The sequence below is a fragment of the Ciona intestinalis genome, chromosome 2 (genome assembly GCF_000224145.3).
Source record: "Ciona intestinalis chromosome 2, KH, whole genome shotgun sequence".
In the NCBI taxonomy this organism is placed as follows: Eukaryota; Metazoa; Chordata; class Ascidiacea; order Phlebobranchia; family Cionidae; genus Ciona; species Ciona intestinalis.
Window position 1 is genome coordinate 5,902,714 of NC_020167.2, and position 14,615 is coordinate 5,917,328.

The following is a 14,615-nucleotide window of genomic DNA, read 5'->3' on the forward strand; positions in this document are numbered from 1 at the left end:
ATCAAATTAAAACGAATATTCAATATATCTCGAATTGAGCTTACAATAATAAAATTGACTACATTTAGTACTAGATTTATGTGTGTTTAAGTTTCATTAAAACGAATATTCAAATTAAAACGAATATTCAATTTATCTCGAATTGAGCTTTACAATAATTTTTTGATGTCTTTAAATAGGTTGATGTTTTTAAATAGGGGTAATGGTCTAATTCTGATCTAAATCCTAGGGCCTAACCTGCCACGCTGCGGAACCTTACCCGCATAGATTAGAATATTTTTAAATTTATCATTGGGGAGACGAGGTTACTAAGTTTTCCGCACAATGTAATATTCTCATACGATACGAAGGCAATTTCAAACGGGCACGCTTTTTCGTGTTAGAAAAATACTTTCGATAAAAACAATTTGTTGGCGAACAAACTGATGTTTCGTTGTTCGTGTACTTTTTGATAATTAAACAAATAGAATCGACTGGCCCCCGAACAATTAAACAGGAAATGAAATCAACGCTCCGATACAGCTATAAGATGTCGAGCGACATGTTGTTATCGGCAATAGTTCGTGAGTCAGATGTATACGCACTGTGACTATTGCTACAAAACAGAGAGCTTTGTACTTAATTACGATGACGTTACGACTGACCATTTCTCTACACGTTGTGTTATTTGTACTGCAAGGTAAGTTTATTACCAGAATATATATTTTTTTCGCTATCACAGCCGATAGATTTCTGTTTTGTTGTCAGTATTTAACGTTATCTGTAAGTAGCAGCCGTACTGTATAATCTAAACTAGAAAACACTACATTACTGTAGAATTATTCAGTATCCACAGTCGGTTGTTTTTGTAACCATAGCATATAAAAATATAGTGAGCATTGGCATCTTTTAGGTATATACTAGGCTTTAGGTTGAACTACCTCAAATGTATAAACCCCAACAAGGGTGGGAAAAGATGAGACACATTTTTACTCATTTGGTAGTAAACAAAAATCTACAAAGAACTATAAACCGTATCCTCTCGACTCCCATAGACCGTTGTTATTTGTTTAAACCACCACAAAGTTTATTTGGATATTAAGCGCTAAAGGTGTCCCGTCTTCCCCCGCCCTACTACACAAGTTGCTAATGTATGCTACTTTTTGTGTTAAAGTATAATAAGCTTTTTTTACAGGTGTGACTGGGCAATGTCCAAACGGCAGAAAGAAAAGATCTTTCGTTGATGCTGATCAACTCAATGCACTCAACATTACAGATAGATTAGGTAAGCTCGTTTATAACGTATTTGTTTGCACAGTGATGTCCCATTCTTAAGCCATATATACTACAGTGGAATAAGATGGAGCAAATGATATCCCATATCTCATAACCACGTTTTTAACAACTAACAAAGGTATTTTAGAGGCGCGAGGTTACGGTTATATAAATCTGAAGAGCGTTGTTAGTTGTTGAAGCGAGAATTGGAAATATGGGATGATATATGTGCTGTGCTATACATGTATCCTATCTTGCCTATAAAACTATATATTATTTTAGGCAAAAATTGTTTAGTGTCTTCAATATAAAACATGAAAATTAAACTAGTGTTATTAACAGAGTCGCCAGACTACGTTGAACAAAGCAACAGTGTTAATATATCATGCTCGCTATTGTCAGTTAACATGAGGTAACTATATTCCTAAGCTTCGCAATTCATATAGTAGAGTGGGGGAAAGATGGGACACCTTTCCATCGTATTTTATCGTCCCAATTGGTGGTAAACAAAGAACATTTAAGAACTTATAAACCATATCCTACAGACTCTTATATATAGGCCGTTGATAAGTTTAAAACACGACCAGGAAATTTAGATTTTATGTGCCATAAGCTGTACCATCTTACCCCACATTACTATATAGTTAGGACGGGAGCTAATGCTGATTGTCAAGTTACATTTTAGTTTCAGTCATGCATACTTGGCTGGTTTTGATGTCGCTTCAATAAAAGAACTTGTATTACTTGACAAAGACTACGAACCAATCAATGACAGCAGTTGTAGGGCAGTCAGTGAGGATTCGTTTTACAAATTTTCAATGATAAAAACGTTTGCGAAATGCGCGAATAATATCAGAGTAAGTTTTTTAAATTACAAACTATATATATAGTTTGCTTTGGTACAGTATTTGGTGTTATGTTGGCAAATTACGCATTTTAAACGATTATTAGTTTATCAATATAAAATAATATGTTCCTTCAACATAAACTCAATCTCATTATTAAAGATTAAAACAGTGAAAAACAAACTTTACAACAAAACAATAGTCATTGCTTGAAATAAAACGTATATCCATCAATGTTCTTTTAAAAATGTTTGTCTTTAAAATAAAAAAAGAAACTTTTTAATAACAAAGGCCGACTGGTTAAACTTAAACCAGCAATGTTCTGTAATAAACACTATTTTCAGAGTGACGATTTTACCTTTTTTTTACAGTTACACAATAGCATACTGTCGATCAATTATACAGTTCTAGTAGTCCCTGATGCACAACAAGGTGTTGTATCAAGAAAACCAACCAACTTTATACAGCTGAGTTGCGCTTACAGACGTGATCTCAACACGACTCTTGGAAAAAGGACGAAAGTAATAATACCGTGAGTGTGTTTAAACATATACAGTTGCTCTATCCTTATAAATATCCATGTTTTAATTAATTGCAACAATCTTGCAAAACGTTACAGTATTGATGGGAGTTGTATAGATGTGGCAAGACGTTGGCATCAAGTATTCATAGACATACAGGGTAGGAGAGTTCGACAAAAACGGCACCCGGAACCAGGTATGATATTTTCTTTATGATAACGTAACTTAAATATTCTCGCATGGGGCAACAACAGTTGTTATAACACGGGTGTTTTATTTCATACACCACAAGTTTGCTAACGAGTTACAACATATGTAAAAATGCAGATTTCGTGGTTTGGCTCTGGTTCAATCTAAAGCGAGTACAAAGATGGCGACCGTGTCTTCGTAAAATTATAAGGGTAAGGAAAGTGGGTAACGAACACGCCCTTGCATGTTTATACAGTAAGTAGCATGGAGCTTATTCTATTTATTCACAGTACGAACACTACATCGACCACATTCTTGGATTCGTAACTATCCGTAACCACGAAGATACACATTTTCCCTGTCTTTTATAAAAGATATTACACAATTTATATCGCTCCTCTGTATACGACGAATCATATAAACAGATATATTAACCAAATACCACTGTGGTATATTCTATACATAGCATATATATAGTAGGGTGCAAAAAGATGAGACACCTTTTTCTTAAACCATTCGGTAGTAAACAAAGAACATTCAAACAATTATACCATTATTAAATGTTTAAAACACCAGGATTTTCGAATATTGTGTGCTAAAAAAGTCCCGTCTTCTCCCACCCTACTATATAGTAAAGTCAGGATAAGCGATGGTTCATGCTTTTATTCTCTTTAGTGCAATTTATTAGTAAACAAAGAATATTTACAGAATTGTCATTTTAATCATAGCCTTGCTACTGTGAAACAACGTTGTTAATTGTTATAAACAAGATTAAGAAAAACTGTAGTAACCTCACCTCGGAAGAATAAATAGGGTTCATTGATTCATTTAAGCTAGGACTGGTTATGCAAAAATGCTAAAAGGCAGTTGCTGACAAAAAAAAAACGATCATAAAGAGAAGTCACTTTTGATAAACAAAAATCTTTTTGGAACCGGGAAACAAATTGTTTGGTTGGTTGTTCGTACTTAATTGACGTGCAAGCGATATAAGCGGCTGGCCCCGAACAGTTAAACAGGAAATGAAATCAACGCTCCGATACAGCTATAAGATGTCGAGCGACATGTTGTTATCGGCAATAGTTCGTGAGTGAGATGTATACGCACTGTGACTATTGCTACAAAACAGAGAGCTCTGTTCTTAATTACGATGACGTTACGACTGACCATTGCTCTACACGTTGTGTTATTTGTACTGCAGGGTAAGTTTATTACCAGAACATATATACATATAGTAGTGTGGGAGGAAATGGGACAGCTTTTCCTTCTATTTTCTCATCCTACTTGGTAGTAAAAAAAGGAAATTCAAAAAATTATAAAATCTTCACGACTTTCATAGGCGTTGTTAGTTGTTTAACACATGGTCAGGATATTTGGATATTTTGAGCCAAAGGTGTCCCGTCGTCCCCCACCTTACTATATATCAGTCTTTAAATATTTTAACGAGCAGAACATCGAGATAGCGTGCCTCGGATCCGCTAAGCCTTTATTTCACACCTTCAATATAAGCCTGCAACGTTCGTTAGTACATCAGGCCATTCAGAGCTACTAACAGAATGCTGTTCAAATATTCTGTTTGCATTTTTGCAAAACAGCGAAACGTTTATACTTGCATTGCAAGTTGCTAACGTTTGCTACTTATCAGCGGTGTGTCACTTATCAACTATAATGTACTTTCTTAAAGGTGTGACTGGACAATGTCCAAACGGAAGAAAGAAAAGATCTTTCGTTGTTGCTGATCAACTTAATGCACTCACAGATAGATTAGGTAAGCTCGTTTATAACGTAATTATTTGCACAACAGTTCGCCAATTCAAGCCAGTTTACTGTTTACTACCAAATAACCTTGAAATAGAAAGAAACATGTTATCCCAACCTAATATATAGTAGGGTGGGGAAAGATGGGACGCCATAAAACCGTATCTTCGCGACCCCCAATGAGCGTTGTTAATTGTTTATAGCACAATCAGGACACTCAGAAATTATATGCTAAAGGTGTCCCGTCTCCCCTAACCTATTATATTACCTTCACTTATAAATAAAACAGTATAAATCTTAAACTAATGTTATTAACAGAATCACCAGACTACGTTGAACATAGCAACAGTGTTAATATATCATGCTCGCTATTGTCAGTTAACATGAGGTAACTATATTCCTACAACCTCTTTTTTAGTTTTCTTGCCAAATTTAGCTGTAATCCATCCAATAGTACTTGGTAGACAAATATACCACAAAAGTAACATTGTATTGTTTAAATGAAGGTTTTAAAGTTTTGGAAGTATATAGTGTAAATACGACTCTTAACACCGTACGTTCTATGTTCGAAACTCGATGTCGCCACCAGTGTGGGTGTGTGTGTTTTGAGGTAAAACATTAAACGTTAGTTATTGAAACCCGACATAAAATATAGAACACTATAAGTTAGAGGTAAATAATTCGTAATTGGTTATAATTTACAGAATGTTCAACAAGTTGTACCACATGCTAATTGTCAAGTTACATTTCAGTTTCAGTCATGCATATTTGGCAGTTGTAGGGCAGTCAGTGAGGATTCGTTTTACAAATTTTCATTTGTGAAAACGTTCGCAAAATGTTCGAACAATGTGAAAGTAAGACTTTAAAGTTACAAAGGAAATAATAGTTTATCCTTTATGTGATTAAATATGCTGGCTAACTATACGCACTTTAACTGAGGAATATAGTGCTGTGGGGTAAGATGGAATAGGCTACCGTTAGTACCTATAATTTCCACATTTTCTAAACGTGTTTCAACGAATAACAACGCTCTTTTAAAGTAGCGACCCTACGGTTATATAATTCTAAAAATAATTTTTGATTTGTACCAAATGGGGCAACAAAAAAATAAAAACCCGTCCCATCTAACCCCACCTAATATACAGTGTAATAAAACATAGTTTTCCTTAATTTTATCGATCACAGTATTAAAGATTAAAGCAGTTATAGACAACAAAGAGACAACAGCAAAACGACATTCGTTACTTTGTATAAAACAATAATGCTATTCTAAAAATATTCGCCACCTTTATTTACTTTTTACAGTTACACAATAGCATACTGTTGGTCAATTATACAGTTCTAGTAGTCCCTGATGCACAACAAGGTGTTGTATCAAGAAAACCAACCAACTTTATACAGCTGAGTTGCGCTTACAGACGTCATCTCAACACGAATCTTAGAAAACGGACAAAAGTAATAATACCGTGAGTGGAATGTCTCTAACAAATTAATCCTATTTATGTTTTCGAAAAACGAAGATCAGATAATTAAAACAGGGAAGAATGGGGATTAACAGCGACAGTGTTAAAAACACGCATGGTTAAAAACACGCATGGGTAACCTGTGTACAATATTAAACATAAACACCATCTTGCGTTAACGTTGCAGTCTTAGTCTGAGATGTCTGGATATGGCAAGACGTTGGCACCAGTTCGACAGAAACGGCACCCCGAACCAGGTATGCTGTTTTCTGTAGGAATTGGTCTTCGAGAAGTGATTTAAATGGGGTATTATGTTTGACATTTTTTACTGGTACTTATTGCCTTAACTCTCCCTTGTGATTGTAATTTTTCGGTCATACAGTAACCCAAAACAATCACAGGTAAAGTTACATACGAGCTGGTTACTTACAAGCGAGCATGAGGTGTATAAAACAGAACATTCGTGTTATAACAACTGTCATAGTCCCACGAATTTACATCCTTATTAACATTAAGTCGGATATAGATTTCGTGGTCTGGCTCTGGCGCAATCTAAAGCGAGCACCAACTTGGCGACCATGTGTTAGAAAAATTGTAGCGGTAAGTATCAAGAAAGAAGAAAATATTTATAGTTGGGTGAGGGGACATAGGGCACCTTTCGCACGTAATATTTCAATATCTTGATCGTGTTTCAAAAAACAACGGCCTATGGAAGTCGTGAGGATACGGTTTTATAATTATTTGAATGTTCTTTGTTTACTACCAAAAAAAGATTAACAATATGTCTCATTTTACCCCACCCTACTATATACACGTGGCAGCTCGTAATAAAGCGCGGGTATAAAACAAAACACCCGTGGCATAACGACTGTCGTTTTCCCGCCACCCGAGGATTAAGAACTTTCATTGAATGGGACGGAGAAAGATAGGACACCTTTTCATTCTATTTACTCATCGCATTCAATAGTAAACAAATAATATTCAACCAATTATAAAACAAGTCCTCCCGACTCCCATAGACCGCTGTTAATTATTTAAAAGAATGTTTAAATGTTGTGTGCTAAAGGTGTCCCATCTTACCCCACACTAATGTCATGATGATTACTTTATTTATTCCTACAGTATGAACACTACATCGATCATATTCTTGGATTCGTAACTATCCGTGACCACGAAGATACACATTTTCCATGTCTATTTTCATGAAAGATGCTGCAAGACTTACTGCAAATATATCCTCGTATACAAGGGATCACATATGTCGCTTTATATACGCATATATAAATATTAACCAAATACAACAGTAGTGTATTGTATAAATAATTTCTTTTGAAATACTGAATGGATTAAAAACTTTAAGTAATTATACGTAAATTTTTTAGTTAAATGAAATTCTGTTTACAATGAAACGTTGTAGGACTATATTTATTAAATGTATTTAACAGGCGTATTAACCACCCATTTGGTTTCTGTATATGTACAAGTACACCTCTACAATATTGTCGAATATTGTAAAGAAATATTGATTTTGAAATAAGTTTCTGCAGAATACATTCGCTGTCTGTTATTCCAACGATTTATTTACTAACCTGGAACCAAATACAACTCACAATTTCAAACCGCGATAAGTAAGCAAATCAACACCAAAGTTATTGCTACGGTTTACTTCAGAGAAAGAGAATAAGTTCATTTTATCTCTTCGGTTGCTGCAACCAAGGTAAAAATAGCAAGCTATTAAAAACAGAAAGACGGAAGTCACGGTACAATGACAGGGTTTGAGTGGGGTAAAACGGAACGAGTTTTCATTCTTTTTAATAGTCCTATTTAATGATAAACGAAAAACATTAAACTGATATACCAGTTTCCTCACGGCTTTAAAGTGTGTCCTTAATTGTAAAAACACGATTAGGAAATATGGAACATATATGCTAACAGTGTACCCGTCGTACCCCATGGTACTAAAACGTGCTAACATGAAAGAAGTGTGAAACAGAGGCTGGAAATCATAACACGCTTACATTTAACGATGCTAACAATTCCAAAACCAGTGTGTAGTGAAGGATCAAGTGCTACGGAGTACGAAACCGACAAAAATAAGGCTTGAACGTAATCATTACTTAGTATTGATCACTGCAAGGAACGATGCATGCGTGTTTCTAATACCAACACAACTCTTTAACCATGCAGCGGTCTAGCATTTGAGTACCGCAGTTTTTTTCCGAATTGGTTGTAAAACTATATATAATCGGTGTCGTCGCAGCGTTTCGGCGCATGCGCAATAGCGCCCGGTCTTCAACGGTGGCAACAAATATATCACGATACCGGTATTAAACCCGAAAACTTATTAGACCGCCATGTTAACGGAGCCACAAGCAGGTACAACTTTTAAGATTGACTCCATACAACACCTAATGTATTTATTCTGACGCATATCTGGTATAAAGTAATTCAATTACTCTCGGCATTTTAATGGACGCCTATTGTAAAACTAAATAATAATTTTTCATATTTATATCAGTACGTGTTTTACAAACGTTGGGGCTTTTTTGCCACATTTTCGTTACTCTGTATCAATGTGACCAATAAAATATTAAAATGTTGTGCTTGGTAAATAAAATAGGCTTCGTTTGTGTGGAAATATTGCAGCCTGTACAGCGATTTAAAAGTTATAAACGGTACAAACTAAATGGTTATAGATGCGAATAAGATAAATCTTGTTTCGAGTGACAATAGTTAATATTATAATGCATTGATTATACACGGCGCGGTACAGCTTTGGAACAATGGTATACAACAGGATATGAAATCATCTATGCTCGAGCGATCGGAGCTCTAAGACGTTATGTAGCTACCGGTTACAAACCAATTTACAGATCTTATTATAGGTGCAATCTACATAGGTAGATAACAGGTAAACTGTATTATTGGCATTGGCGATTACGCTGGTACCATATCACAGGTTTGGAGTGTATTACGTCACGATGACGTTGAAAATTGGTATTGCTGTGTTTCTAGTACTGTATGTGGCGCAAGGTAGGTTATTTATCTTTTTATTGCGTTATAGTTTTGATAGACCATTTGGTAAATTGTTAGCCGCTTGGTGTGGCAAGAATAGACGTGTCACTTTACGAATATGTTAGAATTAGTTTCTTTTACACCGTACGCATCGGGATCCGAACGCATTACCCAATACCCTCTGTTAACACTAGTTTATATAAATAATAGTTCGTACATAAACATAACGGACACCTTATACAGAACATATAGTATCGCACTCAACAAAATAGGCATCGAATGTCTTCCATTAAATTATACATCGCTGCAGCGAGGCACGCCAAGAATTATGCCAGTGTTGTTTTATTTCCACAGCGCTAATCCCAGTCATCAATAACGGAAATGTATCTTTTATAATACTACCGTATTTTAAAAGTAATGAATATATTTCCTATTGCTTTTACTAACTAACTCAAGTGCTATAGTAGTGTTGCCTACTGTGGCGTATTCCTTTTCTGTTATGACAAAGAACTTGCGTTGCAGGTGTGGCGGGTAAAGGCCTAACGAGAAATAAAAGAGCTTTCGTTGATGCTGCTCAACTCAGCACATTGAACATTACAAACGGATTACGTAAGTATTACTAGTAGGGTGGGGAAAGGTGGGACACTTTTCATTCAATTTGAAAAAATATTGGTCCCGACCCATCTTCCCCCATCCTACTATAAACGTTTTTAAATAGAACTGACGAACTACGTGAACATGAATGCGTCTCTTAACATTTCTTGCTCAGCAAAATCTGTCAATATGAGGTAACTATAACATGTGCAACTTATTATTTTATAAGTATAAAATGTAATTTTATATCTTTAAACAAACAAATGGAAACCGTTTATGTCATTATACACCATTCTTACAGTCAAGTTACACTACAATTGTCTTAACATAAACCACATGAAATAATATATATATATATATATATATATATATATATACGACATAGCCCCACTTACATTCAAGTTATAACCCATAAATGTGTATGCTGTACTCATACACCAGATACATGTGATGTATTCATACATCTCATGCTCAGTGTCTAGTTATAACATGGGTCTTATAGCCTACACCAGGCCCACATGGTACAGTATCCATGTATCTTAAGATTCTTAATCCCAACTATCAAATGACAATCATTATTTTCTCAATAAAAAAGCTATATAATAATTATTAATTTCCTTCCAGTATCAGCCTTGCGTACTTAAGTGGCTTTAATGTCGCTTCAATAAAAGAACTTGTTCTACTTGACAAAGACCACAAACCAATCAATGACAGCAGTTGTAGGGCAACTTCTGACGGCTCCAGTTACAAATTTTCTATACATGGCGCATTTGGAATGTGTGCGAAAAAGGTTGAAGTAAGTACAAATATAATATCAACAAGGAAGATATTACAAAACTTTTAAATACACCCACAAAGCATAAACACAAAGATACATGGTTCAAGATCAGGGTGTACCAGTGTAACCAACAATTTGTCAGTTGCATTTAATTCAAGCATTGGTTTAAAACAACCTTTAAAAATATTAGATGATTTTTTTAATTAAATACAATAACATTGATATCTGCATTTTTTCAATAAAAAAACAACAAAATTCTGTATACATGCTGACAGGTCTTAACCCGATCCCAATGACAGCAAATTATTAACCTAAAATTGTTTTAAATTCCAGTCACATCAAGGGCTAATATTGGTCAATTACACAATCCTAGTCGTCTCTCAACCACAAGGCATAGTTTCAAGAGATTCAACAAACTTCATTCAGATGAGCTGTGCTTACAGGCGTGAATTAAACGCAACACTTGCTAGGGAAATTATAGCACAGACAGCGTAAGTAAATTATATACATGAAGTGTTTCACTAACTATAGCTTACATCTCTACCTGCTCAAGCTCAATAATCTTCTACTTACATTAACTAGTCTGTCTGTGTGCTGACTGCTGAGTACAGTGTAGTCACTTTATATAAGTTATAACTGATAACACAACACAGGTACTTTACTCATACAAATACCTTAAATCAGTGCTAATTTGATCCTACTTGTTATTAACTCCTAATAACCCAATTTTTGATATGATAGTCAAATATTAAATAAAGTTGTTCCTCAACTTTTACTTTCAGGCGTGAACATATACAAGTCGCGCCTAAGCTTGGAGACCTTCGGCTTGAGTTGAAACGCCTCAACAGCACAGGACAAGTTGAAACAAGTTCAGATGTTATAGTTGGGAATACCGTCTACTTTGGTATGGACCTCCCAACCACATCTGCCCGGTACAATCTATTTATTCAGGTAACCCCCATATTTCTGGGTATTCTGACCTAAATCTAAACTTAGAATGCTACAATATTTAGCTACATCGGCAGTATTTTGGTTGGGAGTTCAGTTCAAATTAAATATTTGATAAAATGTATTTGAAGTTTATTTGCCTCCTAAATATTGACCCTAGTTATTTACACGGAAATTTACTGTGTTTCTTTAAAATTACATCCCCATACCTAGCTACATCAATAACTAAAACATACTGTATCTACCAGGCTTCCAGGTGTTGGATTACACCATCAGCGAATGCTTCAACACCAACATATAATGTCATTAGTAATGGGTAAGTATAAACTTGATATTTACAATTAAAAAACCACAGCTTTTCATACATTTGTACATTTGACATATATGCAGGAGTTTTGTTAATAAGCATGTGGTGAAGCCAAGAGGGTTACCCAATACATTGAAACAGAAAAATAAGGTCTCAGAAGCATTGTAGGGCTACAATAATACTGTGCACCAACTGACCACTCAAATTTTCTACAAAAACACTATTATTTTTCATCTACAACAGAATTGCTGCCCCCGACTCTTCCATGCCTAATGCAAACATTGTGACTGAAAACAACGCAGTGAGGCTCCGAGCATCCTTTGTGTCTTTTATCTGGTTTGGCATGCCTGTTGACAACCAATGGTTGTACCTTCACTGTAATGTTCGGGTTTGCGACAATTCTGTTAACAGTAACATGTGTTCAACTCCTGTAAGTGTAAATTGAACTGAATTAACTGACTTTTGGATATTTATAAAGGTGTTAAATAACTGGCTAATTTGTCTGACACTGTTGATGTTCTAGATTGGCAGAAGAAGACGTTCTGTAGATGTGGAAAAGAAACACACGATTGGACCTTTTAAATTACATAAAGCTGCTTCACATAGCTATTGCAACAAGGTATAATGTATATTAATTTTGGTTTGCGTACTCTGTACTTATCACACATATAACACAATTAAAAAATGTTCAATGAACATATCTATTTATACATATTATTCAATGCTTTTTTTAGGATGAAATGAAGTGTGAACATGACTGTGCAGTTGCTAATAACGGTCAACATATTTGTACTTGTCCATATGGTTGGATACTTAGTCGTAATGAGAAAAGTTGCTACAGTAAGACCATATTTAAGTATCCCTTTTTTTGCTATAAATTTATAACACTTTAAACCATTAGTGAAGCTAAATGTAACATTGTATAGGCCAATTTCTCATATATATACATAATATTATATATTATAAAGATTTATTTTTAAAATCCATTTTACAAAACAGTGGTCTGAAAATAGTGGGTCCCAATATTTTTATAGAGTTATTAAAATAGTGTGTTTTTCTACTCTTAGCTTATGATACTTATGATCATATGATTTTAGCCAGGGTATTTTATACTCTTAGTTTGGAAATTGTTTTTTTCTATTTATAGAGCATAACCCTGCAGCTGAAAGGATTCATCTTGAAATGAAATATGCCATGGATTCGTTGGATACTAACATTCATACAGTATCTCTGATGTTGGGTGGACTAATTGTGTTAGTCACCATTGCTATTGTGATGTCACATCGTGAGAAGTAAAGGCACAACTAAACAAATTAAACTACGCAGCCTAATGTTAAACCAACATTCTTTCAAGCATACAAAACATAAGTCTCTATTACTGTAAATATTTTCACCATGTGTATACGGAAAATAAAATTCGAGATGAAAAATTCTAGCCTGTAAATGTATAGCCTACATAGGCCAAACTCTTTAGTTAACTTGTTTCTACTGAAACTTGGTTTATAGAGGTAGCCCATTACATATTTATAACAATTGACATAATAGGCTATATACACTGGTTTCACCAAAATAGAACGATACTCAATACAATATGTACACTACAGAGATATTTCATGGTGCTGGACATATTTGGTGCAACATGCTTCGTCACCGTAATTCGTCTGATTTGCGTAAGGTTAACAATTTATTACGTCACAATCGCAGTCTGTTACATCAAGATAGTGGTATATTACATAGGTTACAGGGCATTATAGCCTTGTTTTTTCGCACTGTTTTAAAGAAGAAATCAATTGTAACGTAGAAATCAAACGTAACAATACCCATTCTATGACGTAATAATCCAACCTTTGTTGAATTCATGACGGCTCGAGTGGAAAATACGGTGAGGCAGCACGATTTCGTGCATTTTCAAAGTTAATTTTCAACACGAATGCCCGAGGTTTTTTAAAAAAATATATATACAGTCACTTTACAGTGGGTATTTGTGAGACCTAAGAAACATTTTGAAACCAAAATTTCAGGTGGCCACCAGCCAAAGGATTACCACATTTGGGTGCTAGTGAAACCCCCCCTAAACTCGTAACATATCACCTAATCTTACATTTGCACTAAATGTTCCCAGCATCATGAAATATTAAAATTTTAGGTGGCCACCAGCTAAAGGATTACCCCCAGTCAGACATAATTAAAATGTTGCAGTGAGCTAAAGTACAGATCTACTAATTGAGTCAACAAAACTTTTAATAATTGTACAATTACCATTAAGTGCTTTGTCCAAGTACACTTAAAGAGTAATTACCACCCATATATTATAGTAAGTGTTATCGCTTTGCCACAAGCTACAAACATGGTAACATGGTGTATCCACCGTGTTTGAGCAGTTACTGATATTCTGATAGTTTATTAGACAAAGATCAGATTGACAGTCAGATATATTATGAATTAGTAATTTGTTGGTTTCACTAAAATGAAAAAGTTGGATTCAACTGTCATATACAACACACAAAGCAAAATAAACAATGGACAACACTGACATATTACAATATTTACATGTATAAATCGTTTAAATAACAAACTTACGTGAACGTTTCGGCACGGTAACAATGGTCTCGTCGCAAAACGTGGAAGTACAAATAGTGAAATCGCTGCTGAAGATATTAAAGGTACTGTTACCCGAAACCTAAACGCTTGCTCCAAACACATAAAACTATGCCATACTCAAACAATATTGTGCAGCACTGTACCGGCATTCTTATCGTAAATATCTGCGTCGTGAAATATGGTTATCAGGATGGCGTATTACTATAATAACGTTGTATCGCAAATTTTCACGCTTAAATGTTATGAAGACAAGGAAATCGAAAGAACCAAAAAGAACAGGTGTGGCTGCAGTTGCTCACGTACCTCAAGCGTTAAATAAAAATTCACCAGAGTTTGGGACTATGT

At 34.9% G+C, this 14,615-nt stretch overlaps 2 protein-coding genes and 1 long non-coding RNA gene across 3 annotated transcripts; 2 read left to right on the forward strand and 1 right to left on the reverse strand.

The window, feature by feature from the left end:
* The first annotated feature begins 363 nt into the window (after positions 1-363).
* On the forward strand, positions 364-3,248 carry LOC100186813. The gene is made up of 8 exons (XM_002122195.5): positions 364-679; positions 1,175-1,264; positions 1,597-1,666; positions 1,940-2,111; positions 2,471-2,631; positions 2,719-2,816; positions 2,948-3,021; positions 3,100-3,248. The coding sequence occupies exons 1-8, from the start codon at positions 628-630 to the stop codon at positions 3,178-3,180; spliced, it is 798 nt and encodes a 265-aa protein (XP_002122231.1). The 5' UTR covers positions 364-627; the 3' UTR covers positions 3,181-3,248.
* Positions 2,682-14,399, reverse strand: LOC113475764. Its single transcript, XR_003397534.1, has 2 exons — positions 14,250-14,399; positions 2,682-2,828 (listed from the first exon to the last, which is right to left on the reverse strand). It is a non-coding gene; the product is annotated as an uncharacterized LOC113475764 (long non-coding RNA).
* Positions 8,628-13,099, forward strand: LOC100182095 (uromodulin-like 1). The gene is made up of 11 exons (XM_002122127.4): positions 8,628-9,060; positions 9,565-9,651; positions 9,761-9,830; positions 10,261-10,432; positions 10,748-10,905; positions 11,197-11,365; positions 11,611-11,678; positions 11,913-12,099; positions 12,193-12,288; positions 12,404-12,509; positions 12,817-13,099. Exons 1-11 carry the CDS (start codon positions 9,009-9,011, stop codon positions 12,963-12,965), a joined length of 1,314 nt encoding a protein of 437 aa, XP_002122163.1. The 5' UTR covers positions 8,628-9,008; the 3' UTR covers positions 12,966-13,099.
* Positions 14,400-14,615: the final 216 nt, after the last annotated feature.